Here is a 19,589-nt window from a genome sequence, read left to right on the forward strand (position 1 = left end):
ATTTCTCTCACGCAAGCTGTTTCTCACCGCAGCGAAGGCCGCTCTCCTCTTAGCGACGCTGGAGTTGAAGTCAGGAAATACGGCCCTGATGGAAAAGTTGATTCCTATTCCCGCGTCGAACAACTTTTTCTCTGTCGTGAAAGTAGTGAAACTGCACAATCATCACTCTGGACCTCTGATTCTCTCACTGCTCCTCCGAGGGCACGGGGCCAATACGGTGCGCTCTATCCAGCAATGGAGCAGTCGGAAAGATTTCTGATCTGAGTACATCCTGAAAAAATTTTGACATAAATGTTACCGGATCACTCCCTTCTTCTCGTTCCGGAATACCAATGACCCGGAGATTGCAGCGCCCGAAGCGGGACTCTAAATCCTCAACTTTCTCAGTGAGTTGTTTGTTAGCTGAAGTTAGCTTCAGCACCATCTGTTCCAGTGCTACAATGCGGTCACTGTACTCGTTCAGGTGCTGGTCAAGCTCGTCAATACGCCGTCTTTGTGATTCAGTGCCCGATTTAAAACTCTCAAACGACGCAACAACTGGGGCCAGAGCGGAGTCAATAGCTGCTTTCTCCTGTACTGCTATGGTAGATGTTAGCTCCGCTATTAAAGTGTTGTGGAGATTTTCAAAATCCAGCAGTAGCTTGTTGCCATGACTCGTCGGGCTCGGTGAAGATTTAGGTTTCCGTAGTCTTTCAGAAGCCATAATTCCTTTCTGGTTATAGTCGTAGACCGAGTAATTGAAAATGAACGCACCAAATGCCTTAGAAAAGATTCAGGTTGCCTGAAAAGCACAATTAAAAGATAAAATGCTTGGGAGCTCACTCGTGCCTTCTCACTTACATGCTCAGACGGAAGTCCCCATGAAAACCTAAAACAACTTTTAAAAGATCAATTTCTAGGTCTGATATAATCTCATTCTATAAAACTTCTCAATGTGAAAATCCAATCCTACCAATTATCAGATTTGCAAATTCAGCTTATATTTCTCCCTGTTCTCCCAGGACAAATGTGATTTTTATGAATTATTTTTCATGATCATTAAAGAAATTAAAGATAGCACATTATTAGGACTTTATTGGGTAAATCGTACTAATACTGGTTTAGGATTACCTCTTTGCTGTCAGAACAGCCTCAGTTTTTCATGGCATGGATTCCACTAGGTGTTAGATACATTCCTTTGAGACATTGCATCAAATAATTATTCCAGATTTCTCAGCCGCACTTTCATGATGCAAATCTCTCATTCTACCCAAACATGTTCTATTGGATTCAGATCTGGTGACTGGGGAGGTCACTGAAGAACACTGAACTCATAATCATGTTCATGAAACCAGTTTGAGGCAACTTTTGCTTCGTGACATTGTTCAATTTCATGCTGTAAGTAGCCATTGGGTAAAAATTGTGCCAAGTAAGGGATGCACATGGTCAGCAGCAATACTCAAACAGACTGTGGCATTCAAATGCTGCTCAATTGGTATGAAGGAGCCCAGTGTGTGCCAAGAAATTATTCTCAACATCATTACACCACCTCCACCAGCCTGGACTGTTGACACAAGGCAGCTCCGGTCCATGGAGTCTGATATTTTTCCTATCTTCATCTGTCCAGTTTTGGTAATCCTGTGCTCAATGTAGTCTCAGATTTCTGTTCTTTGTTGACAGGAGTGGAACACAATGTGGTGTTCTGCTGTTGTATCCTATCCGCCTCAGGGTTCAACATGTTGCACATTGTGAGATGTCTTTCTGCTCACCACGATTGTAAAGAGTTACCATAGCCTTCCTGTCAGCTCAAACAAGTCTGACCATTTTTCTCTGCCCTCTCTCATCAGCAAGGCATTTCCACCCACAGAACTGCTACTCACAGAATATTTTTTTTTTGTTTTTCACAAAATTCTGTGTAACTTTAGAGGCTTTGTGTGCGAAAATCCCAGGAGATCAGCATTTAGCAACCATTCTCTGGTAAAAGTCACTGAAATCACATTTTCCCATTGTGAAGTGTGATGTGAACATGAACTGGAGCTCTTGACCTGTATCTGCATGATTTTATACATTGTGTTGTTGCTACATGATTGGCTGATTGGATAATTGTATGAATGAGCAGGAGCACAGGTGTTCCTTTTAAATTGGAGTGTGTGTTCTGTGTGTGTGTGTGGGGGGGGGGGGTGATTCTTTTGTAAAAAAATAAATAAATAAATAAATAAATAAAAACAAAAAATGAAAAAAATAAATAAAAATTGTTAGCAAAACATATCAATATGAACATCCAGAACTGAAAAATAACAAATGGAATCTTTGAAATCAGATGATTTACCACTGTTTAAATCACTTGTACATCCTCATCAGTGAATGTCTGTTTGGAGTTTGGTGCTCTAGGAAGCTCAGATAAATCAAGAGTGATAACTTCTATGTTTAACTCTGTTCAGAGTGAGTGTCTCAGTCTAGGTGAAGCAGTTAAGGAGAGGGCTGAGAACTTCAGAATGAGAGGTTCTTCATTGATCTGACCTGGATATCAAACAGAGAGAACAAAAGATATTAATCTTGGTCATTTATGGGGCACACACAGTCCTCATGTCACTGAAGTGGAGCTAGACATTTTTTAGACATGTCGTCCCCTAAACCCCCCCCCCCAAAAAAAAAGAGACAAAGACCAAATGGTGCAGTGATCACTATCTAACTTTTGAAACAATATCAGTTCTGGGCAGAGTCATGTTCACCTTGAAGGTTGATGTCCAGGCTGGATATGTCTGTTTGAAATTGAGGAGAGGCAAATTGCCTGTGTGGACCATGAAGGAAGAAGGCTGTGGTTATTTTATTCACTGAGCACAATTATTGCCTTGAATTTGAAAGGTAAATCCTTCTTCAGATGGTCAGTTCCTCCCTTTTCTTCAGCTGCCACTTTCTCCGCTTGTGACTCTGGATAATCTTACCTGGATATTCTATAGCACAGGTATTCAACAAAACATTGCATAAAATTCCTAGCTTATGACGGTCCAGATAAGGACTAACATGACTGAATGGTGACAATAGCTACTTTTTAATGCTTAAACATTAATGGTTAGTTCATGGTCATTAATACAACAATTAGAAATGTTTGTATTTTGTTTTGTAGTGAGTTAGCTGGACTACCACCGAATAGATATATACTGAATTGATATATTACTGTTGACTGAATAGACACTGAATATATATATATATATATATATATATATATATATATATATATATATATATACAGTGAGGGAAAAAAGTATTTGATCCCCTGCTGATTTTGTACGTTTGCCCACTGACAAAGAAATGATCAGTCTATAATTTTAATGGTAGTTGTATTTGAACAGTGAGAGACAGAATAACAACAAAAAAATCCAGAAAAACGCATGTCAAAAATTTTATAAATTAATTTGCATTTTAATGAGGGAAAAAAGTATTTGACCCCCTCTCAATCAGAAAGATTTCTGGCTCCCAGGTGTCTTTTATACAGGTAACGAGCTGAGATTAGGAGCACACTGTTAAAGGGAGTGCTCCTAATATCAGTTTGTTACCTGTATAAAAGACACCTGTCCACAGAAGCAATCAATCATTCAGATTCCAAACTCTCCACCATGGCCAAGACCAAAGAGCTCTCCAAGGATGTCAGGGACAAGACTGTAGACCTACACAAGTCTGGAATGGGCTACAAGACCATTGCCAAGCAGCTTGGTGAGAAGGGGACAACAGTTGGTGCGATTATTCGCAAATGGAAGAAGCACAAAAGAACTGTCAATCTCCCTCGGCCTGGGGCTCCATGCAAGATCTCACCTCGTGGAGTTGCATTGATCATGAGAACAGTGAGGAATCAGCCCAGAACTACACGGGAGGATCTTGTCAATGATCTCAAGGCAGCTGGGACCATAGTCACCAAGAAAACAATTGGTAACACACTACGCCCTGAAGGACTGAAATCCTGCAGCGCGAGCAAGGTCCGCTGCTCAAGAAAGCACATATACATGCCCGTCTGAAGTTTGCCAATGAACATCTGAATGATTCAGAGGACAACTGGGTGAAAGTGTTGAGGTCAGATGAGACCAAAATGGAGCTCTTTGGCATCAACTCAACTCGCCGTGTTTGGAGGAGGAGGAATGCTGCCTATGACCCCTGGAACACCATCCCCACCGTCAAACATGGAGGTGGAAACATTATGCTTTGGGGTTTTTTTTCTGCTAAGGGGACAGGACAACTTCACCGCATCAAAGGGACGATGGACGGGGCCATGTACCGTCAAATCTTGGGTGAGAACCTCCTTCCCTCAGCCAGGGCATTGAAAATGGGTCGTGGATGGATATTCTAGCATGACAATGACCCAAAACACACGGCCAAGGCAACAAAGGAGTGGCTCAAGAAGAAGCACATTAAGGTCCTGGAGTGACCTAGGCAGTCTCCAGACCTTAATCCCATAGAAAATCTGTGGAGAGAGCTGAAGGTTCGAGTTGCCAAACGTCAGCCTCGAAACCTTAATGATTGGAGAAGATCTGCAAAGAGGAGTGGGACAAAATCCCTCCTGAGATGTGTGCAAACCTGGTGACCAACTACAAGAAACGTCTGACCTCTGTGATTGCCAACAAGGGTTTTTAAACCAAGTACTAAGTCATGTTTTGCAGGGGGTCAAATACTTATTTCCCTCATTAAAATGCAAATCAATTTATAACATTTTTGACATGCGTTTTTCTGGATTTTTTTGTTGTTATTCTGTCTCTCACTGTTCAAATACAACTACCATTAAAATTATAGAATGATCATTTCTTTGTCATTTCTTTGTCAAACGTACAAAATCAGCAGGGGATCAAATACTTTTTTCCCTCACTGTATATATATTTGGATTTTGACACAGGGAGAATAAAAGCATACTTTTCTGTTCATTCTAATATCTTGAAATTCATTTTTCATCATCAACCTTTTTTTTTTTTTTTAACTATGCCATATTGACAGTTCACTAATCAGACCAGATAGAGTATAAATAAAATGAAAGTCGATGAAAGCCTGTGAAAACTTGGTCTAATGTGTCTGTTCCAGCCAACACTCAACATCTTTCAACACATGTAATGGTTTACTTTTTCTCTATATACCCAATTACAGAAATGATTCATAACCCCACTTTATAATTCCTTTATATTGTACACCCTTACCAATCCAAGCAAAATGTACATATACAATGCATTGATAAACACTTTGACCAAAAAAAGATCATTGGAGTAACTGCATGTCTGTCTTTTTAGGATTATTGTGCAACAATTTGCATTCAGATTTAACATTTACAGAAGCAACGTTTGAAGATGGAGAAAGAAATACTGAAAGTAATATATCTAAAAATGAGCATATACAGATTATGTGGTAGAAATAATGGTACAAAGTGCAAGGTGAGAATACATTTCAGTTGATGAATACTCTAGGTTTAATATAACAGATTTATTGATTCAATTCACAATATTTTGACATTTGATATTGTTTTTTGCTCTCTGTGGTCTAAGAATTTTATATTGATAATTGACATTTAATTTGCATTTAAGCAGTGCATAATAAAAATTTTAAAAAAGGATTTTAGACCAAAACTAGCCAGACATGGGTAATCTTAAAGCAGTGCTTTGCATCCATGTGCAACATGCAGAGCTGTCTTGGCAGAAGAGTCCAACTGTTTTTCATTGGAAAATAATTTTTTATTATAACAGCATAACTAAGTGGCCTATTATTGCCTAGGAACAAGGCTACAGACAAACAGATATTTCATGTCACTGGCACGCCAGATAGAGTCACCAAAAAAAATTTGTCTCTGCTAACATTCCAGACAGTGGAATGATTTATGGCAGATCTATGTGAATTGACAGTTCAGCTGTGAGTGAGAATCAGACTTTGGATTGTTGTGACAGATAAGGATATTCATCTTTGAGTTGATCTCCACTCAGGATTTTCTATTGCCAGCATGAACATAACTCAGCTTTCAAGAATTATTGTAATGGTATGGGCTTAAAAGCAGTATAATAACAGCCTGAAGCAAAAATCTAATATAAGGGAAATATAATGTGGGGCAAGGCTGGCCATTTTTTGCTTCTTTAAAAAGCAATAAGACTGTGCATGGCCCTTTAGGCTAGATAGGTGCTCATTTTAGATAAAAGTATACCTCATTTACTGGCACAGAATTTCATCTAAACTAGTGGTTTATGTTACAGGATTTTGGAATTTAATGCTATATTATAGACAATACACCTTTTATGGGTAAAAAAAAATGCTGGTGGAGAGTGTTTGTTGTGACATTGGATCTGATTTTTCTTGTTTGATTGTGTTTCTCAGCTCTCACCAATGTGAAGCTATGGGCCATTGACCGGCAGTGTTTCCAGACCATCATGATGAGGACAGGACTTATCAAGCATGCAGAGTACATGGAGTTTCTCAAAAGGTGGGTTTCTCTTTCTGCATAATATCCTCATATGCACTCTGAAAAATAAAGTTAGCAAACTGTACTTTTCCTTGTTACTGGGATGGTATGCTGAAGGGTACATTTTTTGTACCTTTAGTGCATATATTTAACCTTGGAAGGTGCATGCAGGGTACCTTTAAAACTACTCCAAGAGCTAATTAAATACACAACACTGGTCCTGACTGACATCCCATCCAGGGTCCACTGCGTTCCAGATTAGGATATACAGTACCTTCTGAAACTATTGGAGGTCAATTCATTTGTTTGGTTTTTTTTGTGTGTTTTTTTTGCCATAGACTGAAAACATTTGGGTTTTAGATCAAAAGATTAATATGAGAAGAATGTCTACTTTTGGTTTTAGCCTTCAGTTTCACCTGTGAAGACTGCATTTGTTGTTAAAAAGGATAAGCCTACATGCAGATCAGAGAGCTGTCTATGGGAGAAAAGCAAGCCATTTTGAAGCTGAGTGAAGAGGGAAAATCAATACAAGATATATACAAGATAGACAATACAACAATTTGGAATGTCCTGAAAAAGAAAGAAACCATTTGTGTACTGACTAACAGACACAAAATTTGTCACCCAAGGAAAACAACAAGAGCTGATGACAGAAACATAGTGAGAGCTGTGAAGAAAAACCCAAAAACAATAGTCAATGACATCAACAATAACCACCACAGGTCAGGGATGAAAGTATCACAATCCGCCATTCAGTGAAGACTTTGAAAGCCGAAATATAGAGGCCGTACCATTCAAGATGCAAACCACTCATCAGCATTAAGAACCATAAGGTCAGATTGGAATTCACAAAGAAATACAGAGATGAACCACAAAAGTTCTAGAACCAAGATTAACCTCTACCAAAGTGATGGAAAGGCCAAAGTGTGGAGAAAGAAAGGATCTGCTTATGATCCAAAACACACAAGCTCATCTGTGAAATATGGTGGAGGTAGTGTCATGGCTTGGGATTGTATGGCTGTTTCTGGAACAGGCTCACTAATCTTTATTGTAGCAACAGAATGAATTCAGATGTTTTTCCTACCAGTTTACAGGAAAAATCCATACAAATTAGTCGGAAGAACTTTATCATGCAGCAAGACAGCGCTCCAAAACACACTGCCAACTCAACAAAGGACTTTATCAGGGGAAATAAGTGGAAGGTTTTAGACTGGCCAAGTCAATTTAACCCAACTGAGAAGCATTTCACCTCCTAAAGAGGAGACTGAAGGGAGAACCCCCCCCCCCCCCCAAAAAAAAAAAAAAACAAGAAAACCAACAATTTGGTGATGTCAATGAGTCACAGGCTTGATGCAGTTACAGTACATACTATGAAAAACTAAGATACATTTCTATAAGCTGTATTTCAACATTGTTTTGATAAACCAGTATAATGGGACATGCTGTTATAGGAAAATAAGCAACAATGTGGAAATGATGTGGAATGGAGTTACTGTTAACAGCCAAAAGTTATTATTTTCCAATAAAACCCTTAACCAGCCTCTCTTTTTCCTCAACAAAATTGCAACTTGTCATGTTTTTTTTTTTTTTTTTTTTTTTAAATTAAGAAAAAGTCCTCAGTTCTGAAGACTTTCTGGTGACAAATGCAAATGTATAGCTTTTTATTTATTATTTAGACACAAATACGGTTATTGCTAAATAAATGTCTCCTTGAAGACAACTTCACCATAGCAACAGTTATGCAGATTTTTAAAAATCAGTTTATGTGGAGCAAATCCCTCTGTAAGTTAAAATATTAGAATGAGTATTTTAATATAAACCTGTGATTTGTTTTGCAGCTGGAAAGTATGTCAGAGCTGCTGTTATACAATTCATTATAGAATGAATGAACACCTTCAGACAAATCAGAATACAGAATTGAACAGCGAAGTGATAATAATAATAATAATAATAATAATAATAATAACAACAACAACAACAACAACAACAACAGACTTTTCCTTTTTAAAGGAAAAGTCAGCAAGTCTAGTGTGAAGACTAGAGGTGAAATGGTTTTAAAATGTCATGATATTATGAAACTCTACAAGTAAAAAAAAAAATGCAGGTAAGGCAGTTTAAATGAGAATAACAATCCAAAGCATAGTGTAAAGATCAAAAATATTAGACAGGCAAGGTCAGGCGTTCATGCAAACAGACTATAATAGGTAAGGCAGAGAATCAGAGTCAAGGGCAAAACAGAATCAAAACCAGAGAAACTATAACAGAGAATGGCTTGGTATAGACAGGAACAACAGCAACTGAGCATATACTTTCCTTCTGAGCAAAGACACACAGGGGGTTTAATAATACACTTAATCGAGGGGATAACACAAAACAGCTGATTACAATGATAACACATAAGGGAAACAACCAGTAACAGTACAGGGGTGGACACAGGACATAAACCATAACAGAACACACACATGTCAAAAGTAAACAAAGTCGATGTCACTGAAAACCCAGAAGCTGAATGCAGTGCGAGGGGGAAAATGTGACAGAGGCCCAACACACCCTCACCCCTGGTGGTCCTGGCCCGCTGGGCAAAATGTTCGCACAGCCTCCCAGGTCCCGAGGCAGGTATTGTCCAACAAATAGCTGGTTTCTCGAGGAAGCAAGGAGCAGACATGAGACTAGAGCAGACTCGCCGGGGTTGTTAGGCAGGAACTAAGCTTGGACAGCTGTCATCAGCTTCAGACTGGAGCGTGACTTGGGGGTCTGTCTCATCGGCCTGTGTTGAGCATGGAGCAATGGATACCACGCCACCAGTGGGGAGAATGAAGGTCAAGGCGGAGCCCGAGGGGGGAACGACCTTCACTATGAAGCTAGAGTGGGGAGCGACACATTCCACGAGGCCAGAGAGGGGAGCAATGCTCTCCACAAAGCATGAGGGGGGAGCGATGTCTTCCGTGGAGCAAGTAGGGGAGCAACATGCAGCGCAAAGCAGAGAAACAGAATGACATCCTCAGCAGAGCAGGATGGCGGTGCAACATCCTCAGCCGAGCAGGAACCAGAGCGACATCCTCAGCCGAGCAGGAATGCAGAGCTATGTCCTCAGTGGAGTAGGAAAACGGAGTGACTTTCGAGAGAAGCCTGGTATAGTGATGCCCGAGGCGGAGCAGGGAAGCAAGGCGGAGCTCTTAGCCTCAATGTGAGGCAAAGCAACGTCCTCATCTGTGCAGAGAGACTGAGCAGAGTCCTCAGCTGAACAGGGATGCTGAGTGGTGTCAGTCAAGCAAGGAGGCTGAGCAACATTCTCCGTTGACTTGGCAGGCAGAACAAGATCCACAGTATTGGAGGGAGGGTTGTAGAAGGTCTTATGCATGGCTTGAGAGGTTGTTTCGTCACCCTCAGAGAGGAACATGGCATGGTAGGCCGTCTTGTCGACCTCCAACTTGCACTTGGCATGGGAGGTCACCACAGTGACGTTCAACTGGAGCTCAACAGGTGAGAGCACCCCGTTGGTCTCAAGCTGGAGTTCTGCTCTTGCACTTTTGTGGAGCCTTATGTGGGTACTCCAGCTGCCTTTGAAACATTACTGAGAGCAGAAATATGATCCATGTATCCCGAATTTAATACAAGTTGGACACTGCAGTTTGACACTCAAAGCGCTTAACATAGTATGGGGTGGAGGAATCTCCTCAATCACCACTAGTGTGTAGCATCCACCTGGATGATGCGACGGCAGCCATAGTGCGCCAGAACGCCCACCACACACCAGCTATTAGTGGATAGGAAAGATTGATTTAGCCAGTTCAGGGATGGGATTATTAGGGGGCTATGGTAGAGAAGGGTCAATGAGGGAATTTCGCTAGGATACCAGTACTCTTTTACAATAAGTGTCTTGGGATTTTTAATGACCACAGAGTGTCACGAACTTGTTTTAATGTCTCATCCGAAAGACACTGCTGTTTTTACAGTATAGTGTCCCTGTTACTATTCTGGGGCATTAGGCTATTGCTGGCCTCACTAATACCACTTCCAGCAGCAACCATAGTTTTCCCCAGGCCGTCTCCCATACAGGTACTGGCCAGGCTCAACCAGCTTAGCTTCAGTGGGAAACCAGGCAAGAACTGTAGGGAGGGGGATAATACAAAACAGCTGATTACAATGGTGACACAACCAATAAGAGATAAAACCAATGAGAAAACACATGTGTCAAAAGTAAACAAAGTCAGTGTCACTGAAAACCCAGAAGTGCTTCAAGCTGTTAATGCTTGCTGAATGCAGCGCGAGATCGAAAAATGTAAGAGTACTGATGTTTCTTTTCCTGCATTCATTGTGACATTTACATGCCTTGAATATCATATTGCAGAAAGCAAATAAAATATGCTTGGAAAATGCACTTGATTTTGATATAAACCTATGTATTTGAAGTTCAGGTCAGAGTGAGATTAATGACTTAGACTGCCAAGAGTGATGTGTTTTGCTGGCTCATTGCAGTGCCTTTCACATATATTTCAGGCTCAAATATGTGTTTTTATATGTCTCCTTCCTGCAGTGTTCCCACATTCCAAGGCCTTGCAGAAGAAATACTCAGCAAACTCGCAGACGTGCTAGAAGAGGTATGCTTTTCAAAACTAAACACAGATCACACACAGCTTCTTATTTTGTTTTCATTACAATTTGAATATATATATATATATATATATATATATATATATATATATATATATATATATATATATATATATATATATACATATATATATATATATATACAGGTCACTAAACAAAAGCAAGAGCACACGTTTTAAACAAATTCCTCTTCACATGCTAATCATCACTAAATTCATCACTAAATTGAATATGAGTCATTACAAAAGCATGAGTTACCTGATAACATCCCTCCACACATACACAATTTCAACATAATCAAAATAGGCCATCTCATAAGTTTCCTGTCCAGAACACAAAGTATGTCAGTCGCAATGCTTTTTCTTGTACACATCACCAGACCATACAGTAGAAAGCGAGAAGCTACGCTCGTGTGATATTCATTTTCTCTGTGTGATTTACCATTAAAAACTTTTTTATAAATTTAATCTGACAGAACTAATAGCCTAATAAAAATCACAGGAAAACAAGCATTTCCTCCATTTCAGTATTAACACCTGTGCAGCTGGGAACTGCTTACTGGCAGCAATAATCACAAAAACTCAGCTGGCTTGTGGATTATTAGATGATTCTGCAGTAATATGTGCAGTAAACTGTAAAACATTATTGATATAATCCTTTTACAAATCGGTTACATTTGTAACACATAGCTGACATTTTCACTGCTCATACACTTCTGAGTGCCGTACATGAGAAAAAAAAAATCACTTTCTAAATATCGTCAACATTAGTATTTGTAAAGTGTTAGATTTAGCACTTCTGTGAGGGCTGGGCAGGGGCGTAACCGGGCCTGGGCATTCAGGGCTGTAGTTTTTCAGCCCCAGTAATTCTCCACTTGGAGCGGTTTGTCACCATGTAACTGAATGTCAAAAGTAAAAGAAGACAGCCTGTAATTTTGTATCTTCAGTGAACAGAGTGTTGTATTATACCATCAGTGAATGGAGGCAAAGCCAATCAGACAGGTTTACAGGTTAATGTGGAAATGCTCCCATCTTATTGGCTGACAGGTCTCAATTCTGTCAAATGCTAGCTCACACAGTCAGTTAGTGTGTATATACTGAATTTTTTATTTTTTTTTAAACCAGTAAAAGGGTTAAAACTGGAACACTAGCATCCTCTCATGCTGAGGCAGGAAAAAAGGTGTGTAAATGTCTGACTTCCAAGTTAAATGAACATGATATGAACAGAGCATAAGGACAGCTAATGTACTTTGCATGGTACTGTAGGAGCTAAACCCATACAATGATCTTTATCTTGAGATTGGCACAAGGGGGCAGGGCTTCCAGGCTATGTCAGTTAATAGTGGAGAGTTTAAAACATCCAGCAAACCATTTCAGATGCACAAGCTCATTAGCTGATCTCCCATTATTACTGGGGAGAAAAAGGCTGCTGTTGTGGTATATTTTTGAGAGTTAACTCATATTGATTTTGAAATTAATTCCTGGAGTTCCTACATGCTGTAAATGTGTAACGGTTGGCAGGTAGGCTTGTGAGATCGAGTGTAAAATGCCACTGTAGAGACCATCTTGTCACAAAACAAAACAAAACAACAACAAAAAAAAAACCTTGATTTATCTTGTTGGCTGAAATAGACTCAAAAGTCAAAGCTTTAGTAGGGTTTTCACTAATTGGCTAAACTTTACAATCAACTTTATAATGAGATAAAAATACATACAAGTGAGGTCAACATGAATTAATCTGCTAACACAGCTGTCTGGGCTAATTTTCTCAAATTGTAATTTTGTCTGGAAGCTGTTTTTAAAAATTTCCATCGAATGAAGGATTGAAGTCACAAAGTTGATTAAACCTATTCCAGTCTGTCATTTGGCAAATTTTACAAATGCTTGACAAGTAGTTTTCATATGATTGCAAATCCACTGGCAGCATGCTTCAGGTACTAATTCATATGTTGTTAAAACATTAGCTTTTCCAGTGTCATAATCACCCTCAGTCTGTAACAGTGACTCTTCATCATGTCGGTCTACATTACACCACTCTCTCATTGATTGTTTATTTAAAACAGCATGCCTTGTCATGTTTTATTTCTTATATAGTCTACATTACAGATGCATTACATTTTCCCAGTGCAGCACCATCTATTTCTCACAGTCTCATTGTACACACATTTGTGATAGCACAGGCAAATTCATTTCTGAAAAGGCTTTAAATTATGTGTAGTGCACTTCATTTCCACTCCATTAGAAAGTGACTGTGAGCAACTGAAGCAATTTCCCTGCTGTTCCCTGTGATGAACCGTGTCACTACACCAAACCGTATTTTATATGCAACCTCTAGCTTTTTCACTTCTCAAACTCTAAGAATTCATATCAAATTATATTTTTGCATTTCTGTGCATTTGTGTTCTGGTTATGACTCAGAGGCATCATGTCAATATTGAGTCATGCTGCCAAAGACTAGATTGCTAAAGCTGTATAGTTAGAGGTGCTTGAAGCATTAGAGACAGGATGTCTGAGTAACAGGTTCTATTTTGGGCTGTTAAGGTTAGCATGCACCTTTAGCAACATGATGGGATTGGGGGTTGGGGTTTTTATAGATGCAAACCTTTCTGTCTTGTTGTTGTAATTATACTAGGAACTATGATACTATGATGCTCACTTCCTTTTCCGAATGGCTGCAAACTCAAATCCCTTAAATGTCAGAACCTTAATCTATCCTTATTTGAACACACGTGATGTAGCAAATCATTTGACTCCTGAAGACCCTGATGATCAGGAGATCAGGAAGTGAGGCCTGTGAGAGGAGAGTTAGAGATAGCTAAATTTTATACTTTGTCTTTTGTCTTTTTTACATACAGGAAACATATGATGATATGATGTGAAATGCTATCATTGTTGATAGTACTGGACATAATCTGAAGAAGTCTTTATTGAACCCCCAACCTTCTGATTGCGACCAAGAGCATTAACTGTTGAGCCAGTGCAGAAATGATTATGTAACGTAATGATTCATTTAGCATTCGCTTGGGGTAAGCAAATATGGAAGCATCTGCATGATGTACATATGGTCAAAAAAAAAAGAGTAAATAAAATCACTTGATAAGGAAATATAAAACCTCATCCACATCAGATTATTTCCTGTACATAAATGTATCAAGATGGGTTATTTTGGACTTTTCTCCAAAATAGGACATTATGTAGACTTTAAAATAACATAGGAATCATGAATACAGCTTCCTCTGAGTCTTTGTGTGTGTAATAGTTTAGCCCAACATAATTTATCCATTATACCTCATGGTATAATGCATTGCTAAATCCTAATATCTTAAATGTCCAGCCTAAAATACATTTCAGCCTCACATTTAATATCACCACCAGCTGTCACTAAGCAGATGTATTCTATATTCAGTGAGAGAGAATGAGAGTGAGAAGTGAGAAGTGTGTCATGCCTTGCCCTCGTTTTATTATGGAGGGGGACACTTTCTGTGTGAAACGTCTGGGGTGGAACATGCCACAGCAGCCGTTGAGGGAGCTGACTGCACATATTCTGATACTTTTTTACGATCAGGCAGCCCTGCTTGTGGCTCGCTCTCTTCTTGGCCGAAGGGAGTTGGGTTTCAGAGCCTCGTGGTCATGGGCTGGCCACTGCCAAAGCGGCCAGCCAGCTCAGGTCCTGGGGATCTCGTATGGATCTGGAAGAGGGGCTAGAGATGAGCGCTGCTCTATCGCTTGCTCTGGGTCCAGCTCTCCACCGGATTTTGGAGCTTGCCCGCAACTCCTCCTTCCATTATGGAAAGCCAAAACACCCACTCTGACTCCAATGAGCCAGAGGGGGGAGCCGTTGCACCAAAAATGGAGAGCCACTCTCAAGCATATAAAGAGCTGCTTGAAGTGCTTACTAGGGCGGTAGAAAATCTAGACTGGCCTGGGGAAGAGGAAGTGGCTCATCGTCCAGCATTATATCTCCCCAGTGAAAATAAATCTCCCTCACACCGCAGAAAACTCTGCATCAGATTATTTGGCCATTGTGGGGAATGAACAGCACAGGTATTTAGCTATGCCAAAGGTGGAGGGGGCAGTTGCGAGCTACCTCTCTCCATCGACGGTACGGAAATTTAAAGGGGGGGGGGTGGTTTGTGGCAGCGGGTCTCACTTGTGGGTCACTGCAGACAATGGCAGTGTTGTAGGCCTACTAAGCAGATCTGCTATGTGAGCTCGACAACGGGGAGGGAATTGGGCCCGAGGCAGTGGCTGAGCTTCGCAGCACCACGGATTTGTCTCTTTGGGTGGCCAAGCAAATGGCCAGTCATATCGGCCGTTAAATGTTTAGCTTGGTTGCGGCAGAGGGTCCAGTTCAGAGCTTGACCCCCCAGCACAGAGGTGTGCTCACCAAAGTATTCAGTACAGAGCAGAGTCTGACGTTAGCACAGGAAGTAAGATCCCTCTTGGACAAAGGGGCCATAGAACATGTACCCTGTTCCCTGAGGGAGGGAGGTTTTTACAGCAGTTATTTTCTGGTCTGCAAAAAAGATGGGAGTATATGGCCAGTTTATATCAGTGCCATATGAACCATACTCTTCAAACATACAGGTTCAAGATGCTAATGCTCAAACTTATTGTTCCACAGATTCAGTTTGAGGACTGGTTTGTGACTATAGATCTTAAAGACGCATATTTCCAAATAGAACTATTGCCCAGTAACAGGAAGTTCCTCCGGTTCACTTTTTGTTCTTCCCATTGGTTTAGCTTTATCCCCTCACACCTATACAAAGTGTATGGATGCCATTCTGGCTCCCGTTTAGTAAACTACCTGGATGACTGGTTAACTCTAGCATGATCGAGAGAACTGGCGATTCAACATCGAGATGTTCTCACCCACATGAGCAGTTTGGGGCTCAGGTTGATCCTCAAGAAAAGTATGCTTTCTATAGTGCAGAGGACAACTTTTCTAGGGGTTATATAGGATTGTACTATGATGAGGATGTTTCTATCCTCAACACGCGTAGGGTCAACCCCATCAACATTGAGCAAGATAAAGCTGGGTCTGGGCATCCAGTCCAGTCTCTACAAGAGACTTTTGGGGCTTATGGCTGTAGCAGCCGATGTGATACCGCTGGGTCTATTGCACATGAGACTGTTTCAGTGGTGGCTGAAAAGTAATCAGTGTCACATGGCAATGCCTACATGCTCTGAAAATATGTAGGTGTCCCCAGTTTCTAGCCTCGGGTCACACTCTTGGGGCATCTCCTTATCGCAAGACATCAATGAGAGATGCCTCCCTCATGTGCTGGGGCATGGTCTTAGATGGCTGTCCAGCTCGCGGTCTCTGGAGTGGCCCTCATCTGGAGTGGCATATAAATCACCTAGACATGCGGGCCATATTTCAAGCACTGAAATTCTTTCTTCCTCAATTGAGAGGTCACCATGTATTAGTTGTGACAGACAATACAGTGGTGGTCTCATATAATCAACCACCAGGGAAGGTTATGATCGTGCCCCCTGTTCAGGCAAGTGCAACTAATTCTTCTCTGGGCAGAGGGAAAGTTTTTGTCAGTGAGTGCATTGTACATTCTGGGCAACCGGAATGTGGGGGCAGACATCCTGTCGAGGCAGGGGCTGAGGCCCAGGAATTGGATGCTCCATCCAAAAGTGGTGGAGTCCATATGGCTAAGCAGAAGAGGATGTGTTCGCCTCTGAGGAAACAACACACTGCCCGCTGTGGTTCACTCTCACTCCTCATGCACCACTGTGGCTGGACGCCATGGTGCACATGTGGCCGATGTCTGTACACTTTTCCCCTGATCGCGCTGTTCCCACAAGTACTAGCAACAGTTCACCAAGACAGTCTATGTCTGCTGCTAGTAGCACCTTATTGGACAGCTTCAATATGATTCTTGGAGAGAATATGCCTGCTTGACCGAACTCGCTGGGAGAAACCCATTCACAGGGATCTACTATCTCAAGCCAAGGGTTGATTTATCACCTTCAGCCAGAACTATGGAAACTGTGGGCCTGGCCCCTGAGGGGCACCAACTCATAGATTCTGGTCTCTCACCTGAGGTTGTAGAAACCATGTTGAAGGCTAGAGCAACATCCATGAGAAAATTGTAGGCACTCAAGTGGTGACTTTTTGTCTTGTGGTGTGAGTAATGTCAGTTAGACCCAGTAAACTGTGCAATAGCTACAGTCCTGGAGTTTTTACAATGATGATTCTCAGCAGGGTTGGCTCCTACAATCAGGGGCTACATGGTCGCTATTTTGGCTAGCCACACCCCTATTGATGGAGACTCTGTAGGGCAACAACCTCTAACATCAAGGTTTATGCGTAGTGGCTGAGGCGCAGCTGTGGGACCTTTCTGTGGTCCTCAAAGATCTGTCAGGTGCCACATTTGAGCCCTTAGAGTCAGCCTCAGAGAAGCTTCTGACTCTAAAGGTAGTTTTTCTGCTGGCCCTGACATCTCTCATGTGAGTAGGATATCTACAAGCTCTCACTGTTGCTCCTTCCTGCCTTGACTTTCCCCCTGGATTAGACAAGACCTTCCTATATCCTAGGCCGGATTATATTCCTAAAGTACTTACGTCTGCTGCTCAGCCAGTATTATTGCAGGCTTTCTGCCCTCCTCCATTCCTCAGACCAGAACAAGAGAAATTGCACCTTCTGTGTCCAGTAAGGGCTCTCTTACACCGCTCCAGTCAGTGGCATAAGTCTGAGCAGTTGCTGGTCTGCTTTGGTGGTGACAATAGAGGGGATGCTGTGTTGAAGCAGCGCATCTCTAATTGGATAGTGGAAGCAATCTCTATCGCTTATGAGGCATGCGGTCTTGCTACACCTGGGCATAAGGGCTCATTCCACTAGGGGGGTTGCCTCCTCAAAGGCTTTATTCAAAGGGGTCCCCTTACAGGATGTGTGCTGTGGCAGGGTGGTCTAGGCCACACGCATTCATTTGTTATTACAGTCTGGAGATGCATTCCACCCCAGGCTCGAGTGTCCCCTTGGGCTTAGATCTTTTGAACAGACCATGCACTCAGTATGACGGAGTGGCTATTCTTGTTCCCACAGCATAAAGCTCACGTAACGTTGAGTTCCATTTGAGAGGGAATGGCTGGGTTACACTTGTAACCCTGTTCCTTGAGAAGGGAACGAGATGTTGTGTAGCTTTGCCATACTGGGTCAAGTCTGTGAATTACATCTTCTGTCCGAGTGCTGATTGGCTCCCTTCATGCCGTGTATCAGCCATGCTTCTCCATCCAAGTAACCCTTTAGAATCCCAAACAACTCACTGGTTACAGCTTGATTTCATATCCTACCCTTCTCCTCCCCAGCACCACCATCTAGGACTTCCATACCCTTTGTAGCAGCAGCATTCTTCTCTGCTTTGTCTGTCCATGCGTTTCAGAACAAATATTTGTACTTGCTCAGCAGCAGCATAGCAGATCTGGTCGGCCAAAATCAAACCCTTATACACTCCATTCCTATCTAAACAAGCTCACAATTTCACTCCAAGAGTTGTCATAGCTGAAATAAACTGAATCTCTGGAAGTTAATCATAATGAGCTCATAAAACATGAACCATTTTTAAAAGATGTCAGGAACTCAAGCAAATAGGCTACATACCTACAAACATATTCATAAATTTGCATCATTGCATCTACATCATACACACATTATAATGATAATTTGTTTAATATTCATACTTTTATTAAACAGTTGCAAAACAAATTGCCACAGAAGACTAACTGCCAACTGGATAGTTCTTCAAAACATGCCATGCACAAAGAGCCCAAAGAGAGTTTTTAAAAGATTATTAATTTTCAGTCTTCAGAAATGTTGTTAAAAGTGAGAAAACATATGCATGAAAAGTTTCCCCCAAACCACAGTAAAAGATGCCTCCCAGATCCACTTGAGATGAGTGAGGTTATTAATGATGCAAATACACCCATGAGTGGGCATCTCTTTGCCCTTCTCAGCACTCAAACATTGTGTATGCTAATTCTTTTTAGCAATTGAAACAATATCTACCCTTGTGGAATCTAGATCAAGGAAAGCAGCTGTTTGTTATTTGGTATATGGAAATGCGACTGATTGCCTGGGGGATTAATATTAATTATGATCCTGTAGCTTGGATTAGCCCTTCTACATTGTTTTGTATTGAGAACGGAATTCATAATTCCGGAAATGTTTGAAATGTTGCCATGGTACCGAAATACAGATAAAATATCAATACACATTAAAACAAAGTCTGCACAGTCACATTAAAGTGCCCCTAACATGCTATATTACAAATGCCTAATTTTGTTTTAGAGGTCTCATACAGTAGGTTTGTATGCGATGAGGTTTGAAAGTGATGGCTTCTCCACATCTTTGAGAACTCTCTTGTTGTAGAGGATTTTTTCAACTTTGTGGAGTGCCAACGACCCTACGTTGTTATTAAAGATTGTACAATAATTGCATTTCAAAACAGTCAATTCACAAACATATTCAGTAATGGATATTTCTGAAGATATAGTGAGGCATATTAGTTGAATTATGGATAATCCTTAATCATTTTTATAAATGCCTCTTTGAAACCATTTTTTAG

At 41.0% G+C, this 19,589-nt stretch overlaps 1 protein-coding gene across 4 annotated transcripts in view; it reads left to right on the forward strand.

Annotated features, from left to right (window-relative positions):
* The window catches only part of prkg1b (protein kinase cGMP-dependent 1b), a 253,290-nt gene that overhangs the window by 141,414 nt on the left and 92,287 nt on the right, over positions 1-19,589 (forward strand). For all 4 annotated transcript variants that reach the window (XM_017484346.3, XM_017484347.3, XM_017484345.3 and 1 more), the window contains 2 exons: positions 6,316-6,421; positions 10,938-11,001. In XM_017484346.3, coding sequence (XP_017339835.1) covers positions 6,316-6,421; positions 10,938-11,001 — 170 coding nt within the window. The remainder of the gene's footprint in view (positions 1-6,315; positions 6,422-10,937; positions 11,002-19,589) is intronic.

This window comes from Ictalurus punctatus, chromosome 13 (assembly GCF_001660625.3).
Source record: "Ictalurus punctatus breed USDA103 chromosome 13, Coco_2.0, whole genome shotgun sequence".
Lineage (NCBI taxonomy): Eukaryota > Metazoa > Chordata > Actinopteri > Siluriformes > Ictaluridae > Ictalurus > Ictalurus punctatus.